The sequence below is a fragment of the Alexandromys fortis genome, unplaced genomic scaffold (assembly GCF_014885135.2).
Source record: "Alexandromys fortis isolate MF-2015 unplaced genomic scaffold, M_Fortis_MF-2015_v1.1 scaffold_166, whole genome shotgun sequence".
Classification (NCBI taxonomy): domain Eukaryota; kingdom Metazoa; phylum Chordata; class Mammalia; order Rodentia; family Cricetidae; genus Alexandromys; species Alexandromys fortis.
The window spans coordinates 956,346-977,806 of NW_026068102.1; the positions used below are offsets into that span (position 1 = coordinate 956,346).

At 37.9% G+C, this 21,461-nt stretch overlaps 1 protein-coding gene across 8 annotated transcripts in view; it reads left to right on the forward strand.

Annotated features, from left to right (window-relative positions):
• Positions 1-21,461, forward strand: part of Ptprd (protein tyrosine phosphatase receptor type D) — a 470,962-nt gene that overhangs the window by 186,787 nt on the left and 262,714 nt on the right. For all 8 annotated transcript variants that reach the window (XM_050123920.1, XM_050123912.1, XM_050123917.1 and 5 more), the window contains exons 3-4: positions 7,052-7,197; positions 10,292-10,433. In XM_050123920.1, the coding sequence (XP_049979877.1) occupies positions 7,052-7,197; positions 10,292-10,433 (288 nt within the window). The remainder of the gene's footprint in view (positions 1-7,051; positions 7,198-10,291; positions 10,434-21,461) is intronic.

A 21,461-nucleotide genomic window follows, 5' to 3' on the forward strand; every position in this document is an offset into this window, starting at 1 on the left:
TTAGCATATTTGAAATTTTTATAACTCATAATAATCTACATTAATTTAAAATATAGGGTATTTTATATGTAGATATGTGATTTTATAGTTTGTTGATAAAGTGAAGTAAATCATAGAGGTCCATGGAAGTCACTAAAATGAACAGAGGATCCTAGCAATAAAATCAAAACTGCTGAAATCTAATTAATTTCTATGAAAAATTTCGTGCATGAGAGTGTCAGAAATGAATTTGGAAGTCTAAGATGTACTTGACTATTTTACCTTTTTAAAATTTGGAAAGTAGTTTTATGGTATACAATAATATTTTCATGAGTTCTTCTACAAAGTCACTTCTTCCCTATTGGTGTTTGTGACTTCACAACTAGGTATGACCTTCTTATGTCTCAACAGAAAATGTTCAGATTAGGCTAGAAGAAGTTTGAACTTTGGATTGGGAATCAGCTAGCACCCTTCCCAAATGATCATCCTTCTTCTTCACCTTCTGTCTCTCATTTTAAGTAGCTGAAACCTTGGCAATGATAAAGTCATAATCTTTAGTATTATCAGTGGCATGGCCAGTAAGATCACTAATATAACATAGGTGTTTCTACTTACATTATTGATCAAGACCAACCTATTAAAATTTCTGATAAGCTTTACAATTGTCAGCTTTTCCTAGTGATTTCTATATGTAATAGTTTATCATACTTGCTGGAATTTTATACAAAGAATAAAGAACATCAGAGTATATGAGTGAGCCATAAATATTGTTAATATTTTTACAAGAGTTATTTATTTAAAAAGAATTATTGGAGTCTTTCAATGATAATAAAATAGAAGCAGCTGGAATCCTTTAACAATTAAGACAAACTCTATAGTCTTTAATGATATAAAATTTTGGTTTTTAAATATTAATTGAACTAGCTACATTTTCAATATAATTGTGTTATATATTTAATGACTGTTCAGATAGACATTGGGAGGATTTTATTCTGATTGAAGATGAGTATAATCTCTAAATTAGATAACAAGAGAGAAGTAATTTTGCTCAAGAGAAGAGCATGTACCAGTGCATGGAGGGCAGAAAATCAAGTACACGGTGGACAGAAGTGGACATGTGTTTGGAAAATTCTACTAGCAGCAGTTCACAAAGATCTAGAAAGCTTAATCAAATTTTCTCATTTACTTGACAACTGTGGGCTTTTTCCCCCTGTCTCTTGTGTGAGTGGAAAATACATAGCTATCATTACATATTTATACAAGCACTAAAACAAAACTCAAAAAGAATGAAAGAGAAAATAAAACCCTCCACAGTAATATATAATATTGATAAAAGATATGAAACCCTGGCATGAGTGCGATCGGACTGGATATATCAGTCACAGCTCTCAACTAAGCAAACATTGCAGTTATTTAGAAATATTTGCCTAGTCCTCTCCCCAACAGATTTTCTCTTTTATGGGCCTGGGAATGAGGCAGCATACACCTGTACATTTTTACTCCGAGTCTTCCAGTTAATTCTAATGTACATTTTAGGAAGAAAAGCAAGGCCATTCTTATTGGGTATAAAAATAAAGATCTATAAAATGTTCAAAGTGTATTAAGTGGCCCAGGAATTGGTCATGGGACAGATGTGTGAGAAGATGATGTGGAGTTTGAAAGTTTGAACCTCTGTGACACGAAGAGCCACAAACAGAAGTGGCCATGTGGGAAGAGGAGTCTAGGGAGATGTGGGTCATAGTGTGCTTTCATGTGCTGGTTTTGCAATGTTAGAAAGGAGTTTTTCAAGTATCAGAAGCATAGACTAGACATTGAGAGCAGACTTCAAGTGGGGTATATGCTGCAGTAAGTCAGATCGAGTGTGCCAAGTACTTTCCCTTCCTTTCTCGTTCTCTCGCTATTGCTTTCCCTATCCATTGGTGTGCAAACCAACTCTTACCAGCTCAAATAATGGTAGCTGCATAGAGGCTCCTGTCTATAAAATATGAGCACACGCCAGCAGCTTTTTCCAGAGAATTTGTAGCTGAGACATTAGTAACAGCAGTGGTTTCTGTAGTCATAGTAGTGCATCACTGAGAGGTCTTAAGGAGAAGGAGAACCAATAGCCAGGACTTTAACAAATTTGATTTTTCTTATGGGCAAATGTTGATCATATATATATAGACTACTTAAGAATTAATGTAGTCAACTCTGCTGAACTTGGAGCCTAGGTAACTTGTGTATGAACTTTGTGGCGTATCTGTAACTTTCTATCTTCTGTGTTTAAATAGTAAAACAGGGCCTCACAATTATACTAGAAGCTCATAAGTGTCTTGGGTCTAAATCTCCCCGGTTCTCTTTTGATCTTTCCCCCTCTTCTTCATTTTGCTGCAAGTTCCTATATTACTTTAAAGCTTTTGCTCAGTTTATAAGATAAAGCCAGAAGTACACTTTGTGGGACCACTGGAAATCCTTGAGTATAAGATCATGAAAGCACTTCCTCTAGTGCATGCAAATTATTAAGAATAGTTATTTAATTCATTTAAAAGTGTTCTGTCCTCTAAATCAAAATTTAAAGCTAAGAGGTTGTTTAGGAAGTCATATTAAGATGGAAATGGAGTAAGCAATTCATTCAATGGACTGACTTTTAGGGCCTTGGTTGGCCATAGGTACACCAGTGAGAAAGTTCAGATTAAGCATGACCATGTTAAAGGCAAACCCCCCCTATGTTAGCAAGTTTACAGAACACATATTGGGAAAAACAGACAGTGAGCTCTGTCTTCCTCAGATGCACATTACCTTGGGGACCTCTGTCGTTCTTCATGTTCCCGAGAGCCTTTGGGCCTGTCTTCTCCCTGCACTCCTGCCCAGTGAAAGTCAAGCTTATGGGAGTAGCATTCACACAATTTCTAGCCACTCTTTATGTTTCCCCAAGTCGCGAAATGATGTCCTCTGGCTGGAAGAGAAGGTAAAGCCTATATTGGCTATTGCACTTCTTTGAACCACCTTCTTCTGCTCTTTCTTTTCCCACCCTGTTATTGTAGGTACCCTGTTAATGATCTGTTCTTCAGAGTTCTTGCCTTGACATGTGCAGGCACAGGTTTGAGACAACTCAACTTGAAGGTTCGCGAAAAGGGAGGAAGCCGGTTCCTGAATACAGGCTGCCTACATCTTCATCCTTCACATCCTCTCTCCTTTTGTATCGTATAGCAGTGTTATTAACCTTCGATTTCAAGATCTTGAGAAAAATGTTATGACTAATATCCCTTTAAAATCAAAACTCTCTATTTAAGGAGATGATAATCAGTGAAAAGAAATGAAGCCAATTAGTTTCATGCTGCTTAGTGTTTTTCCCTGTAAGACATATTTCCTTGAAGTCCACAGAAACATCATATTAATTAGAGTTAAATTTGACAAATGGTATCACATTTCTCCCTTCACTTTATAGCGTGTTCTCCGCTCTATGATCCTATTTTAAGTGAGTCGCAGTTGACCAAACTAATTATATCAAACCTAAGGAATTTTAAACTTTAAGAATTTTCCCTTTCTTCTTCCATAGATACTAAAAATTCATCAATGGATTTGTCCTGCTAATATCTGGCTATACCTAACAAATTCTACTAAAGAGAAAATTTTATCCTCTTGTGGTTTATACATGTGGTTAAGTATGATCAAGGTAGTTTGCTAGTTTTGGTTCATTCACTCCATATATATTGTCAAAATCTGCTTGAGTTAAAGTACATTGCTTAAAGCAGTCTTTGTAGCTTTATGTGAGGAGCAATTGCAGCCAGCTAGCTGCATTAGTCATGGAAGACCAGGGCTTTATGTAGTGGCAACTGAACACTTCTTTATTGCTCTTTCTCTTTATACTCTTGGCATTTCTTTCACTTTTTTTTTCTTCAGGCTAAGTATACATTGATGTTTGTATTTTATAGAATGAAAGCCTTCATGACACAGCCTTGTACTACGCTCCTTTGTGATATCCTTGTTTGTGGGGTTTGAGTTAAAACTATGTTTTGCTCTTTTAATTGCATACTTCTTGTTCCTTCTTCAGAGCATGGCTAACATTTGGGAAGAATGTACTCCAAAATATGATAGTGTGTTGAACCTAGTTCTTTTCATCCTTTGCCAGTGTAGATGGGAGATTCATGTTTCATGTTGTTATGCCCTCTGAAGGTACAAATTTTCACTTTCCCCCAACATTACTGGGATCATGAAGTTTAACCCTGTATTACATATCTACTAGCACCTCTCTGCCAAGAATTGGCTGCATCAGTCTTAGAATTGGTCTGGCCAAAACAATCATTTATACAACACTCATGCCTACAGTAACATCTATTACTTCCCATCATACACCAATGACATTTATTCCTTTTATGGTTTGCAAAGTGTGGGGAAGAGTAGCCTTTCTCCACGTAGGAGATATTCCTTGCAGATTGTAAAAATCTTAAACTTTCCTGCATTTGTTGGAAAGAGAAACAAAACAGTGAGCAGAACCCCTTACAAATGCTCCCAGTGCAGGGGAAGCCATAGTTGTTCTAGGGTTATTAAATATACTGTTGGGGGGTGTTTCCATCTCATCTATCGGCTCTCCATTTCTTTTCTATAATCTTGCAAGACATTTGAAAACATTGTAAGTGGATTTAATTTAGGCTGGTCAGTTTTGGAATATAGAGTGGAGATTAAAGGGGCTCAAAATTGACAGTATTGTGACATTTAACACAGCAAAGCAATGGACAGACTTTATTTCTCAAAGACAGTCACTAGGAATTTTCTTTTCTTTATTAATTATGTTTTATGGATGAGATTGTTTTTATTTTTATGGATTTATTTTTATTAGGTACGGACTAGGGGGCATTTATTATCAATTTGCATTGCTTGAAATAATGGAAAGCAAAATAAGAAAGCTCGGAATACCATGATTATTTTCAGAAAAGTGACATTAGTTCTTTTGTTTTGTTTTAAATCCTTCTCACTGTTAGTTTAAAATCATTTTTTAAGTATTTCCCATCATTCATTGTAATTACCTCATTTACATTTCTACCCATGATCCTATATGTGGTAGTGAACAGGGCTGGGGGAGTCATTTCATTCCTAGCTTTTCCTAACACAAACATGCTTCAGACATCAAGGAGCTGAATGTGTTCACAAGAAGAAGAGTCACCTCCTATGAATACCTTGTAAAGAAATCTCTCTCTCTCTTCTGCACTTCTGCATTTGGGTGACTATATGATTAGATAGGAAACCTCAAACAGGACAATATGTGTAAAATACTTTATTTCTATCTCATAGGTTGACAGTGAAGAAATTGTAAAACTATGATTGTCCACAATAATGCCTCTATCTGTCTGTCTGCTTACATAATTATCTATCTCCCGACATAACTACCTACGTATCTGTCATCATCATCATCTGTGAAATAACAGTGAACCTCAGATGGGCATCTGTGTTCCCTGTCTGCGGAGAAATGAAACTGAGTCTGACCATGTCATGGGATTGAAAGACAACAGGTCAAAGCATGACTGAGGATAGAGTTTCATGGTAGCAATGAGAAACGAGCAAATAACAAATGTTGCTATTATTTTCTTCAGTCCCAGAATTTGAAGATTAAATCCAAATTAAATGTTAACTAGAACTATTAATAGCTATTGTCAGTGATACCAGTAAAGAACAGAAGGTGATAAAATCTGTAATGGAGTAAAAGAAAAGAAAGCAAAATAGAAATGTAAAGTGTTCTTGACTTCAAAACACTTCCCAAATATAACAATTAAAAATATCTCAAATGTGAAGAAAGGCAAGATGGCTCAGCAGTCAAAAGCTCTTGCTGCTGAACGGGTTCCCAGCACCCATATTTGGTGGCCCACAATCTGTGTATCCAGCTCCAGGGGATCTGATGCCCTGTTTTGACCTCTTCATATCCTCACACACATGGGCACATATGCCAACAGACATTATATATCCTCTAGTCAAAATATGACCTTTTAAGTATTGTGCAGATCTGTAACAAAGACATAGAAAAAAGCAACTGACGTACTCCTACTTCACAAACCATCATCATTATTGCTTTCTTATACTTTGCATAATTTTATTTGTTTTCTTATCAGGTGTCCCTCAGATAGAATTCTGTATTATCGTTCTGTGGCTTTTCACTGACTCATAAATATGATATATGATATGCCATATGATAAAACAGGTTACACTCATAAAATATTCCATCTTCATGGTATAATCAATTTCAGCATTAGCATCAACATTACTTATATTTTTGTTACTTATATCCCTCTGTTCATCAGATTTCACAATGAATATTCTTGTATATAAATAAGATCTACATCTTACGTCATCACTCTGATTTTTTAGAGTTTTGATATATAGGATAGGGAAAAAAGCCTTTTCAAGGAGCAAGAGAAGTGTAATTGCTGAAATATTTAATGGAAACAGAGATCCTGCAACTGCATTTTCCATTTTTTATCTTTGTCAATCATCAGTGGGAGTTTCCTAAAAAGCCCCCTTTCCCTGTGCCACGGGAAACTTCTCCTTCGTTCTTTTTCATAAAATGAGGAGAAAGTGACAAGAGAATGTGTGAAAGTCCCTGTGCCATTTTTCCTTCCTGTTTCCTGCGGTGCCTTCTAATTCCAGGCTATATTTCTTGTCTCTTTAAAATTTCCTAGAACTTCACTTAAATGTCACTGATTTTAATAGCCCGGCATGGCAGCACTGCTTTCTGGCAGTGTCCTGATAGTGACATCAAAGCAAATGTGCTGGAATTTTACTCACTTTGATTGATGAGCTTTTGTTACAGAGGACAAATTGGATTTTTAAATACTGGTAATAAAAAGTAATGGGTGATGTTGCGTTTTGGATGTTATAGGATCTCTGCCTTAATACAGGTTTCAGCAATGAAAGCTCTACCAGGTAACAGAACTTGACCACAAAGTTACCATCAAAGGCGCAAGATGCTTAGCTCATTTTTCAATCTTCCCACACTGATGCTGTGAATTAGACTGTGTACTGTGAGCAGAAAGTGTACTTGGGAAATGATCTGTATTTTGATATTTCTGCTAATTGTGGTGTTTATTTCTTCTTATTTCAGCACCGCCCAGGTTTACACGAACTCCGGTTGATCAGACAGGGGTCTCTGGTGGAGTTGCGTCTTTCATTTGTCAAGCCACAGGGGATCCAAGACCTAAAATTGTCTGGAACAAAAAAGGAAAGAAAGTCAGCAACCAGAGATTTGAGGTATTAGGTCCATTGTTCTGTTTCTCTGGGGAAGAACACATCTATTCACTCTCTGCTCTGTCATGGGTTGGCTTAAGCACTGAGGTGTGACAATTATGTCACCAGCAATGAGCCCTGTAGCTCAATATCTTTCTAGAATAGAGAACGTGATCATTGTAGTGGCTGAGTTTGTATCCACGTGTGTAAAAACTTTAGAGTCTGGAGAGTTGACTTTGTAGAGAGCATGACTGAGATTCTGCAAGTAAAGGGCCTAGAGCAGTCTAGAATCAACCTACTAAGAAAGACCGCTTTCTTTTAAGATTTCAAGATAGAATCCAGTGATCTCACTTTCCCAAGTCTAGTGCCTGCACGAAATGTGTTGATTTTATAAGTCCCTAACCTCTCAGTCCCAAAGTTTAAATGCAGTTTTATTTTTGTGGAAAAGGATTTCAGTCTCTTTTACCAAAAGGCAACCAAAGAGCAAGGATTGCCACGTGGTGGTGGTGGCACATGCCTTTAATCCCAGCACTCAAAAGGCCTGAGGCAGGCTGAACTTTTGAGTGAGAGGTCCTCCTTGTCTACAGAATGAGTTCCATGTTCCAGGACATGCCCCAAAGCCACAAAGAAACTCTGTCTCAAAATAAATATAAATAAATAAATAAATAAATAAATAAATAAATAAATAAATTTTTAAAAGAAGAGGAAGAAAAGGAAAAAACCTAGCAAGGATCAACTTCGCTAGTCCTATGGACTAGAATAAGAGATTCACTTTGGTGTTTTATTGGTATAAAAAGCCAGACAGTCTAATTATGTAAGGAGACCAATGGAGACTTTTTCCTTCCTGAAGGAAGAAGTGCTAAATCCCTTCATACTTTCCTCTGGGGTGCTTGGAAAGAAGTGTGTGGCTTAGGAATCTGTTCATTCAGAAGCAAAACACACTTATAAATGAAGCCATGCAGAGTGTCCTGTGGCTTTTAAGGGACATTAAGACTCCTTGACGATGGTGTATTATAAAATCTTCATTCCTTTTTGCCTGATTTTCTAATAGATTTCATGGCCTATTTCAGTTTGGAAAATTGATAATAATCTGTGGTGAGAAATAAAATCCCAACTATAAACCCAGTGTGTTGTCACCATTCAGAGTGTGGCAGGGTGATGGGTTCATATTTATAACAGTGCTGGCTAGGGATAGCAGGGAAATTTAAAATTTTGACTCCAAATCATAACCTATACTTTTACATATAAATTTTAATTTGTATATATATTTGGATTTAAGACACAGTGGCTTAAGATTGTCTTAAAATATCTTCACAGAACTTCTTTTACGATCTAAAAATGATGCATTGTGTGTGTGAATTTGGGGTATACAACCTTTTTTCCCTTTTTATCATTAAAATATTTCTTTTTGTCAAAAGTTTTTTTTTATATGCTTGCTGTTAAGAGTGATTTCCTAACAAAATGTTATAAAAATAAATGATAGAACACATATTTCAAAGCATGAGATCCTCTTTGTTCATAGTTGTTAACGAGACTCATATAAACAGATTCAGGGGAAATTATTTTTATACAAAGTGGCTAAATGAGGTGATACTGAGTCCTGCGCTGAAATGCCTTAACAAGTTGCTAGTCTGTGTAGACACACACACACCCAGTCACGTACAGATCCTTTCACACCTTATATGCCCGTGTGAGGAGGAGATGACAGTGGTTTTCCTGCCACTTCTGTTGATACTAAATATGGTGCCTGGTGCCTGGTAAGCATGCATTGGCTGCTGCTTATTAAGTTATCTTGCAAAGTGGGAGAAGAACGCTGGCTTTTAATATGTGACAATATAGAAAAGTTTCAGTATACAAAATGGTTAAGGAATATGAATATACAATTACATTTAATTAGAATTAATTGGAATTTATAATAATGATCTTTATACATTTTCCTATATTAAGCCATAGAATACTCCTAAATAATTTTACGTGAAATTGTGGACTATTTGAGAAAAGATTTTAGTAACTGGAACTTTTCTCTCTTAGATGTATACTAGATTCATGTTAAAACGTGTGCTTAATAGAGTTGGAAATTTATAGTGGTGTTTTGAGACATTTAGTATCTCTAAATTTATGATTAAAATGGAATACATAATGAACTAAAATGAATACAATTAAAATATTTAGCCTGCTTCCTCTGTATGCTAATGCATGCACACAGAACCTGGGATTAAACAACTCTGAACTGGGTTTGTTAGAAAGTCTAGTTTATCTACAGTCAAGGCGTGTGGAAACACTGCAAAAGCGCGGTGTCCCAGTGAGCGGCTGTAGACAATCTCTGTGATGGAAGGGTAGTGCTGTCCACAGCTATCGTCCTGGTTTGCAGACATGATTCTCGTTCTTTTCCCTCCTGTTAGCAACCAGATCACCAGTGGGGTTCTTCTTTTTCACAGTGGAGCTCACAATGAGCTCAGGGCTGGTACTTAGAAAATGATTTTTGACCTGGTGAGACAAACCTCCTCTTTATGGCCAGAAGGCCCTAAAAATGCAGAAAATGCTAAGCTGGAACAAATACTGGAATGATTTATGACAAAATTAGCACGTGTTGACAGGCTTTCGGGTATGACTGTCCTCTTGTTGTCTGCTTAAGTACTACATTTATGCAGTTTTTTCTTCATGGTTCAACCATACATGTATATTGTTAGGAACACGACCCTTTAAAGAGACAGACATATTTGTGGTGATAGGCCCTAAATTTTCACTTAATTTTCTGAGTATTCAATGAGTCCACATAAGCACATGTGCTGCCAAAGTCAATAACTCAATTTTATCCATCACAATCGTGCCATATTTGTATAATTACTAGATACGTTAATGAAGAAAATGATTGTGGTTTCCTTGGAGATTAGAAGTCAACTCCTGTGTATTTGTAGTTTTTGTCTTTTTTGTTACAAGGTATGTACATTGATCAAATGTTCTGCTCTAGCACCCTACTAGAAGTCAGTGCTCTGTCAGACCGATGCTTGGTCCTTTTGGAGCCTAATGGCTGTCTCTGCACTACGGCACTGAGAAGTTTAGCTGAGGGATGGATGCTTGTAACAACACCTGTGACAGCTATTGTTTCCTCTAATAGGTAATAGAATTTGATGATGGATCTGGATCAGTTCTCAGAATACAGCCGTTAAGAACTCCACGGGATGAGGCCATTTACGAATGTGTGGCTTCCAATAACGTGGCCGAAATAAGTGTGTCCACCAGACTCACAGTTTTACGTGGTAAGTGCTCAAGTTCAAGCCTATTGTTGTGTTGCTGGAGCAATTCTCAATGCCAAGTGTTTTTCTAGAGGCCTGTTCGGAGACCAGTGTTGTGGTATGATCGTACGAGAAAAGGGTTTAAGTAGAACATTGAGATGTGCCAAATGTTATTTGGACAGTGAATCTCTTTGTTTCTTGAAGGAATGCTAATCAGGAAGAGAAAATGACATTGAAAAGTGTTTGTTTTAAATGTCTGATGCCATTTTGATTTTGGCAAGAAAATCTAAATGGGAAAGTGTATGGCTTGCTCCTTTGTGCCTGGTTTTGTTTTTAACTCCTACTTCTATTGTTTCTGGTACACGCTGCTTTACCCATGCTGACACTCATGGCTACTAAATTAAAAAGTAATACTACGTAAAGATGAACTTCGCTCCTTAAATTGTGAGCTCAAAGCCAAGGATAAGATATACACATTTTTATGTCAAAAATTGTTCTTTTCTTTTAGTCATTTTTTGAATTAGTATCCATTGAAGAATAAAACAAGATGGCGAATTGCCTCTTCCTCTGTGTTGCTTTTGCAGTTTGATAGAGCCTGGCACAGTCTCCCGTGTGCCTATTTTGTGGAGTTTCTTTACCATGATGGAACTGCAGTGTAAAATGTGGCCAACTGCTATATTTTCAGTCCGTATTATTGAGTAGAGATATGAGCCTTGCTTAACTGGACAGCTAGTAGATCCCATTATCATGCTAATAGTTTTGTGTGTCCTTATCTCTTTCCCTGTTATACTCTTCTCTTGTTTTGCTTTGGAACTGATTGTTTGCAAATTGTTCAATAGACTTTTTAATATAATTTTGACAGTATTTGAAAAGAAATTAAACAAGAATGAGAAATTTCTAGGTGTTTTAAGTGGCGAGCTCCCCAGAGAAGAAAACTTTAAAGCCAAGATGAGAGCTGGAAGAATCCTAGAGTTCAGCACTAGAGTTTCAATTCTCTGGAAGGGCACATGCAGGTGAAAAGGAAGATCTAGTAAGAAGCTTTCAGCTCTCTCTAAAGTGAGGCTTCTGGCTATATTCCTGTGCTGCTGTTCTTAGAACCAAGACATTTAGCCCAAAAGCTGCTTTGAAAACCGAGTCCCAAACTAAGAACAATGAAAGTGTCCACTTCAGAGAAAATAGTCATTGCGGGTTAACCCATGAAGACAGTTTTTCATCATTGCGTGCAGTCCAAGCCTCCAATTCTAAAGTATTCCAGCCAATTTCAACCCGTGATCAAGCTCAAAAATTGATGGTAGAAGTCCTATGTTTCTCTCCTCATAATAAACCACATAAATGGATTTTAAACTTTAAAAAGTATATAAAATATTTGCAAAGGTAAAAGGAGGAATAAAATCCAATAGGCAGTTATTAACATTCAGATGTTAAATTTTAAGGGAGCATTCATCTGTGTGTGTAGGTGGTATATTCGTGTTATGAAGCAGCTTGATGAATGCAAATCTTTATGTGTATGTTCAGAGTGTAAGTAAGGCTGGAAACTAGGTTCAATCCTTACACGCCCATACCTAAGCAAAACTCAGACTCACCTGTGATACTCTGAATGTCCAGTGGCCATTGATTCTCCCAGTAGTTAGCGAGTGTACTACAAAGGTGAAATAAAACAGAGTTAATTAAGAACTTTTGAGCTTTTTGATTTTATCACCTAAGCTCCCTTGAATTTCTGCAAAGGAAACAGTATATGTGGTTTTTCTTAACTTAATCTTTATTTATTCATGATCGTATCACCAAAATGTTGGCATAAAGTATCATTTTCCTTAGAAATTCACAGGGTTATATGTTTTCCTGTTTTCTGGCCGCTGGACCCCTGTCTCCTGTGCTTTAAATAGTTCACAACTGTGTAAACAAATGCGTTTGACAACTTCAATATGATCTTGACTTTCTATATGACCATTTGTCATATGTTATCCATTTGAATGAAAGACATGATTATAATAAGATATTTAACCTTCCTTTCTTAGATAATTGCATGTACTTCTTCTCTAAATGTTTCACGAGAAAATTCAAAGGTGACATTGAATAACGGAAAAGTAGAAAAGCCACAACCTTAGAGTTCTTCCTTCCATTTGCATTTCATGAAATAACCGAGGATAGAATTATCTTTGGTTCTCAGGGTCGCCTCTTTAACCTTTCTAGGTGTTGATAATTCTATTCATAACAATCATTTAATAATAGGACAGCAATAAATGAGTGGTTATGGGCTTAGAACATTGTGAAATGTTTGGGAGGTGGATGTGTGTGTGTGTTATAGCTAATGAGTTTTCTGGCCGTCTTGAGTTTACTTTCTCTTGCGGATCATGTTGGCAGATATTCAAGAGTTCCCACTCGGCAAGAGATGGAGACCACTCTATACTTGCTGTCCAGTGGCCCTCAGCACAGGCCTGTTTCAGCTACATGGGTCATTTATTTTCTTCCCACTTTGCTGACAAGTGCCAAAAATGTGCCAACTGTCATGATGGCTTTTGTCTAAGTAGGATGGATGGAGAGCACTCATTTATTTCAAATAGGCTCTGCGATAACCTATGTAATTGGATATTCAAATGTCTGACCTGGGTGACTAAACGCAGAAGACATTATAATAATAATACCCTGACTACTCATGTGCACTGAAGGATCATTTGGGGGACTCTTTCCCTAAGTAGTTTTTGTCAAATTTTCCCTACTCTGAAAAAAGCATTTTCACAATACAGACACCTTAAAGCTTAAGGCTGGCCATACCCTGAGATGAGATATTGGGCAGTTAAACATACATTCTGTAAAGTGTAGTTCCCAGAATGGGACTTAAAGGTTGAATGTGCTCATTTAGGTTGTTTTATTATTATTATCACCTTTATTTTCTGTGGTTATAGAAGTACAGACATATCCTGGCACTAGGTACCTGGGTCTTTAGGAGGCTTTGTATGATTGCTGGATACATGTAATTTCTCCAGACCATACTGGAAGTGAAGGCTGCTGGGATCACTAAGCTTGCTGAGGACTGAGGCTTATCTTCTGTGGAATACTGCTGAAAACAATGGATTAAATATTAGACTTGTGGGTTGGTGCGTGCACGGGACCAGAGGTACATCTTAGGAGTAGGGATTGCCATCTAGATGAAATGGTTCTCTGGATCTGACTTGATTGCTTGGAAGGCTTCCCTAGTATATGCAGGGAAAGATAGAAATGTATATATAGTGAAACTGGGAGTGAGCACATTCTACTGATGTGTGTTAGCAGCCACTAGGCAAAGGAAACAGTGCTTGTAAAGTCTCTTCTTATGACTAAAGCATCTAAGACTGCTGCTTTGGGGCTAGAGGAAAGGGGTCAAGAATCCTTCCTTCTTGCTTACAAAATTCCCTTCCTCTAAAATGAAGTTCTAGCATAATTGAGTCATTATTTTCATTCCTTTCCTTCATACATGACTAAATTCATGCATGTTTCTTGAACTTTTTTTTTTTGAGGGGAGGCAGTCCGGAAATACATTTTATTCTAACTAGTTATGCAAAATTGACATTTTCTAAATTTAGTGAAATATGTCCAGACATACTTGCCCATAGACAAATAGTGCTGCTCCTCAAACTACCGCCAGCATCACTACAACTAAGCGTGGTAAACATGGCTTCTCTTACCTGCTTATGGGAAACTAGCTTTTCCACAGAAGACAGGTAAAGTACAGCCGCTGTCTAATGTGTCAGCAGCCCCAACTGGAGGCAGTCCATTTACGCAGTTTACAAAATACAGTTCAGAAACTGACCCACCTCTAGAAATGGCCACCTCTAGGTGTTAGACAATGCAGAGTCCTGAGGCCAGGCTGCTGTCATTTGAGCTCCCATGCTGGCTCTGTGATAGATATCTAACACGCTCTTACCCAGTCTGCCTATGCTCCTGTTCTCCTAGTTATGTGCCTTCTTTATCTTCTCTACCTTCTTTGTACAGAGAAGGCTTAGCTTGGTGTTCTGATCAGTCAGCTCTCTGCTCAGCTACTGTTTTATGATTCCATGCCGTGCCTAGTTCAGGAAGTCAGTTCCTGCAAGATGGAAAAAGTGTGTTCCCCGAAGGTAACTGTTACTGAGATAGTAAAACATGGTGAGCAGTTTGCATGAGATGAGGCAGCATTGCATTGTAAAACAGAGAGACGTGTTTGCATAATATGTCTGTTCAAAAAAAATAAAATAAGGCATAAGCCATTATAGCTGTTGTTAAGGGGAAAAAAAGGAACGTGAACAACTTTTCCCATCACTCAGGGAGGTGGCAGTGAAGTCTCTGCCTTTGTGCACTATCCTGCGATCAGAATTAGCATGTTCATTACAGGCTCATTTTATTAATGCCTCTTTTTGAAGATGAACACAGTTGTCCCTGCTGTGAAAATGGTACTTTGCCGTTTATGTTATAAAGTGATCTCGGCTGGGGATCCAGGCTAGAAACATTAAAGAACAAAGCACAGCTGCTTGACTGCCACACAAAAGGATTTTATGAAAGACTGAAACAAAAGGAAGGGTGGCCAGCACAGAACAAACTTGCTGACAATTATGGTACTGAGGGAAGCCTACTTGAAAACGCTTATGAAATAGTGGAGTGCTTGGGATAAATTGATAACAAAATGCTAACACGTATACTGCTGCTGTATAATGCCGTCTTCCTGCTAGAAAGAGGTGTCAGGGGGCAGAGGCTGGTTATGGAAAGGAACTGCTGACTTTCAGCAGTTTGATCTTTAGGACTTAAGAAAAAATCTTCTAATCAGTATCAGTGTCAGAAAGGCAGATGGGGGCCCCTTTAAATAGCTTTGGGAGATCCGGGAAAGGGGAGAGGTTAAAAGAAGCTTCTCTGGTGATGTGTATGCAACCTCAGGGCTGTCCCTGTTTGCTTGTCACTTCTCATCTTGACTGCCATGTGCATGGTGCGTGCCTCTTCCTTGAAACTGTCCCTGAATCTTCTACTCACCGATACCATGCCTTTAAAGAGAGAATAAATGCCATTATGAATTATACATTCAAGTAAGAAACAATTTTCTTCTCTTGACCGCTAAGTAAAATAATATATTTAATGATTTTTAAATGAATATAAAAGCCACAGGAGTGTTTGCTAATTATTGACTTAAAGGGACTGTGGCAGGTTGAACCAGAAAGAAACTTGGTGTCGTCTGCTATTTTGCTCATGATTTGAGAAATTAACATCTAGAAAACATGATATTGTTTGTTCTGATCTTTGGGGGTTAGTGTGATGTTTATTATCATGTAAGAATAGCATTTAGATAAGTCAACAGATATTTATGAGTCTGATGAAAATGCAAAATGTAGTGAAACCCTACCTAAATGATGCATCTTAGGAGAGAGGAGACCTGTGAGTGAAAGCTGGGAGCATTGAAGTCTGTCAGAGTGAGTGAGAGAATGCTAAACACAGAGAGCTTTCATGTGTAAGAAATGACTGTGTACTGGTCCAGGGCTGGTGGAGTATCATCGGGGTATTTCGAAGAAAGGTGACCACCAGCACTGTCAACAGGATGGACTTTTTTTTTTTAAGGGCTTGGCTAACATGATTAATGAGACTGACAAGTCCAAAGATACGCTAGGTGTATCGGCAAGCTGGGCACCCAAAGAGTATTTCTAGCCCCATAGCCAGCAGGCTCACGGCCCAGAAAGAGCGGATGCTTCAGGACACGTGTGAGCAGGGAAAGCTAGGGTTCTGTTATAGGCAGAAAGGATTCATCTGCACTTGTGGAATGGCTACCCATTTTTGTTTTGTGCTACCGTTCGATACGGCAGAGCAATCTATTTAATGTGATGTCTTAAAATTTAACCTTGTCCAAAGCACCCTCATCAAGAATATTTGAAGAAATAGCTGGACAGTTGGTGGCCTATGAGAGCTAATGCATGAAATAAGCTATCGGAGAGGGACCCAGTAGCTCACAGTGGAGTAGAATAACTGAGCAGTCTGAGAGGACTCAGTCTACGAAATGAGGACCAATAGGATGAAGTCAGCAGAGGCCAGCTCTGTGAACTGAAATTTGTACAGGAGTTTATTGCAGAACTCAACACTCATGGTCAATTTTATGTAATGTTTCTACATTAAAGCTAGATATTTAGCCGGCTTCCCCTAATAAAATTGGGATGATTTTTAAAACTTCAATATCATTGCTTTCAAAATTAGTTTTATTTTAAGATACTAATTAAGATGCAGCTTTAAAAGTTGCGCATGCATAATTCATTGAGATTTGGGGCACAGATATACCAAATATCTTATCTAGGCCTTAATTATCAGAGTCCCAATTACATATTTCCTTAGAAGAGCAAGCAACTTATTTTATCCTATTAAAAAACAATGGGTGTCTGGAGAGATGGCTCAGTAGGTAGGAGTATTTCCCATATAAACATGAACTCTTGAGTTTAGATACCAACTAGGTGCTATGGGAGTGGAGACATGGGACTTAATTGGAGCTGGCTGGCCAGCCACCTACCTCCAGGTTCAGTGAAAGACCCTGTTTTTTATGGAATAAGGCAGAGTGATACAACAGGCTCTCTGTGACAGTGGGCAGAGTCATGAACCTCTGCCTATATATGTGTATATACCACACTCCTGTAGCATGCACACAAACACACACACACACACACACACACACACACACACACACACACACACACACACACACACACTAAACTGCTAAACTAAGTGATGTAATATATCTCAGTGTTCTTATTTAATTTTTACTTGAATTTTTTTGCCATACATATATTTTGGTCATGTTTCCCCTTCCCCAATTCCTCTTTGCTCCTCCCACCTCCCTGCTCACCTAACTTGGTTGTTTGCTCCTCTTTCTTTAAAAAAGAAATCAATCAAACAAAAATGTAGTGGCATTTCATTTGTATTTTAATAAATAAAGCTTGCCTGAAGATCAGAGAGTAAAACAGCTTACAGAAAAACCTTACAGACCAGGCAGTGGTAATACACACCTTTAATCCCAGTAGCCACACTAGTTTGCCATAGAAACTGGGTGGTGCATGCCTTTAATCACAGTGGTGAGCACCTTTAATACCAGCCTTAGAAAGGATTATAAAACAGGAGGAGACAGCTCTCAGACACAGTCTCATTCTGAGATTCCTAGAGTCAAGATCACAATTTCAGACTGACATTGAGATGAGAGCCAGTGGCTGACTGGCTTTCTTTTCTGATCTTGAGGTTGAATCCCAATATCTGTCTCTGAGGATTTTTTTTTATTATTATTAATTATGCTTTACAAAACTCGGAAAGTAAACAAGCAAAAGACCAATAAGACAAGCAAAAATGCCAAAAAAGAAACCTAACAAACATGAAACAAAAATTTTACAAAGATGAGTTCATTTTGTGTTGTCCAATAACTTCTGGAGTTTGGTTATTATACGCAGTTACACTCATGAATCAGCCTGGTTGTCCCTTTGTATCTGTTATCAATTGCATGTAGCTTCTTGGCTAAGGGTAGTAACTGCATGTGTCCATTACCCCCTTTCAGGGCTGTGGCTGGCTTGAGCCTGTGCAGATCTTGTGCATGGTGTCACAGTTTCTGTGAGTTCATATGTACGTTAGTCCTATTGTGCCTGAAGGATGCTCTTTCCTAGGGTTGCCCCTTTCCCTCTGGATATTACAATCTTTCTGTCTCCTCTTCTGCATAGATCCCTAAGCCTTGATGGGAGGGTTGTTGAGGACATCCCATATAGGACTGGGTGCTCCATATTCTCTCACTCTCTATACTATCCTGTTGTGGGTCTCTGTGTTTAAGAAAATATTTTATTAAAGATGGTAAGAAAATATAAAGTGAACTTAACTATGATCTTTAAAAAATATTTTACACGGGGCTGGAGAGATCGCTTAACAGTTAAGAGCACTGGCTACTCTTCCAGAGGTTTTGAGTTTGATTCTCAGCAACCAGATGGTGGCTCACAAAACATCTGTAATGAGATCAGGTGCCTTCTTCTGGTGTACAAGCATACATACATGGAGGCAGAACACTGTATACATGGTAAATAAAATAAGTAAATTAAACTAAAAAAAGAAAGAGACTAGAAGGCCTCCATCTCAAAAACAAAAACAATGAATAAATAAATAAATAAATAAATAAAATAGCTTACTTTAATTTATATCTCAGAACTTTCATGTCCTTCCTTTCAATATCTTTGACTACTAGCCTTGTTGGCTCAACTTCATATTTGCATTAAATATGTATTATTGCCAACAGTTACAATACTGGACTTTTTAATAGTTAACATATTTCGGACATGCATATAATGTACATAGTGGTTTCTAGGTCCGGGTTGTAAATTTGACAATGGTTTGTATTTTCACAGAAGGAGTCCTTCCCCTTTCAAGTTATTATATAAAAGAGAGTTCGGAAGGAATGAGCCAAGCATGATGACACACAACCTGTGAAACAGCATTGGGTTGAATGAGGGGAGAGCATGGCACTGGGGAGAAAGAGAAAGGTAGACTGCACAGGGAGACTGAGGCAGGAGGATTGCACTGGGGAAACTATGGGATGAGAATTGTAATGGGGAGACTAACTCAAAATCTCTGTCTTAGGAACAGGATATAAAATCAAAGAATTCCAAGGAGTTGACCACTGCTTGGCTTTGATTGCTTGTACATTTGTACACGTGCATGGCTAACCAGAGATGTAACATGAGCCAGAAGTAAATAGAGGCATATAAGTTTATAAAAAGTTATGGGTTTTAATAAACCTAATCGTTGGCTTTATATTGATACATTATACAACCAAGTAAAACCCGCTGTAAGTGGAGACATTTGTACACATGTATATATGTATGTATTATATAAATGTATAAGTGTTCTAATGAGGTATATGTGCTGTGCATATACATATATATATATATACACATATACACACAAATTGTTCATGAAATATTTAACTTCATAATGCTTTCTACTTTTGAAGTTTTTAATTTGTTTTGCTTTCATTTTATTTAGTATTTTGATATGTATTAGCACTATTACTTTTATCTATGGCCAATATATATTTTTAGAATTTACTGGGTACCCATAATGTGCTTGTAGAGTGAGTACACACATGGGCAGAGAGGTAGACAATCACACATGCATCAGAGATAGCTTGGGCATGAGCTAGGACACCTTGCCTATTCTAGACTAAATGCTTATTGTCTGCTTAGCTACTGTGGGTTGGAGAATATTAAAAGGAATTAGAAAATCAAGGTTGCGTGAAAGTAACAGAGAGTGAAACAGGTAGGCGCAAGAGCACTCTAGTTCTCTGAAGCTATATCAGGCGTGAGTTCCTATGGGCACTCCCCTGCTCCCTAACTACATAGGTGAGACACACTCATTATGTCTAATGAAAAATTCTTACACTTTCAGAGTTATTGTGAGAAATTTTGGTATATCTTTGAAGCATCTGGCATACTGACTTGAATATAAAAGCTAAAATACGTTGATTCTCTTACTTCTTCTTTCAGTATACCTTCCAACCTGAGCCTTGTTCTGTCAGTGCAGCTCTATCTCTAGAGCAGTGTGGAACTCCTAACATGTCATGAAGGAGAATAGGTCATGAAACAGGAAAAGATGTTTTACTGTATCTTAACACTTTGCTTTGTCCAGGGGATTGAGAAATCAGCCGTCATATGCACATAAGATGAAAGGCAACTCCAATACTCTTGTCTTTTTTCCCCCGAAGTCTGATAATCAGTTATTGGTCCCCACACATACACACTCTCTCACTCCTACATGCATACAAGCACGTAAAAAGATAGTTAGTTTTTAAATTAATTTCTCTTACCAATTGTGGTGCAGGACCTTATTGGAGGTAAAGTTTTGAATTCAGGTTCTGTAAACACAGACCCAGGTCACAAAGTTCCCTTTATTCTTGGCTCTGTGGCTGGATGCACCATTCTTCACCTTCCAGAGCTTCATCTCTCAAGTGAAGAAGCCGAGAGAATGTGCTGCCTATTGCGACCCATGCAGTCTACGAGGTGACATTTAGAGTCTCTAATAAACTTGCTCACTCCACAGTGTTGTCTCTTTGTGTCCTGAACTATTCCAAATGCTTGAAATATTCAAGGAAGGACCTAAATCTGCCTGCTTTTGAGGCAAGTCTGTTCCCTGAGATGCTGCTTGTGGTTCTGGTTAAAATGAGAAGCTGTTCCATGCTGCAGCGTCCCTCTCAAACAGGGATCTTCCCGCATTCCAGCACACACCTTTCCATGGGGCATTTGCTTCTGACCTTCTGACTGGCTCCCAAGATTCTCTCGGTGTCGCAGGAAGGTTTGCTTAAGTAGCAGACATGTTTAACATATGAAGCCTACAGTTGGTACTGGAGAATTGTCTGTATTCTGTCAATCATGTTTTAAATAAATGCTGATTGGCCAGGCAGGAAGTATAGGTGGGAAAACCAGACAGAAAGTAGAAATGATGTAATAAGAACAGGAGAATTCTGGGAAGGAGGAAGTTGATTACTCCCTGTCCTGCCCAGACCACCAAAGCAGCAGGATATGATCTACCCCACTGAAAAAAGGTACTGAGCCACATGGCTAACATAGATCAGAAAAATAGGTTAATTAAGATGTGAGAGTTAGCCAGTGAGAGGCTAGAGCTAATGGGCCAATTAGCTTATAATTTATGGAGACCTATGTGTGATTTTCTTTGGGGCTAAACAGATGTGGGGTACTGGGTGGGACAGAAACCCCAACAAACAAACAAGCCTCATGTTAAATACAGTGGCAGAAAAATTAAGCTCATTCATATTCTCCTGAATAAAAATGTTCTAAGAGGAAAAAAAATTTAATGTAGGAAGATTTGGGATCAACTTTGCTTGGATTGTGAGAAAATATGATGTAGTAAAAATTAAGTAATTAAATTTAATTAAATCTTTCAGCACAATGCAGTAGAAAGAACGCCTTTTTAATCCTAACAATTGGCAGGTTGAGGCATGCAGATCTCTATGAGTTTGAGGCCAGCCTGGTCTACATTGTGAGTTCTAGGCCAGTAGGGCTACAAAGCAAGACCTTGTCTCGTGAGGAAATATTT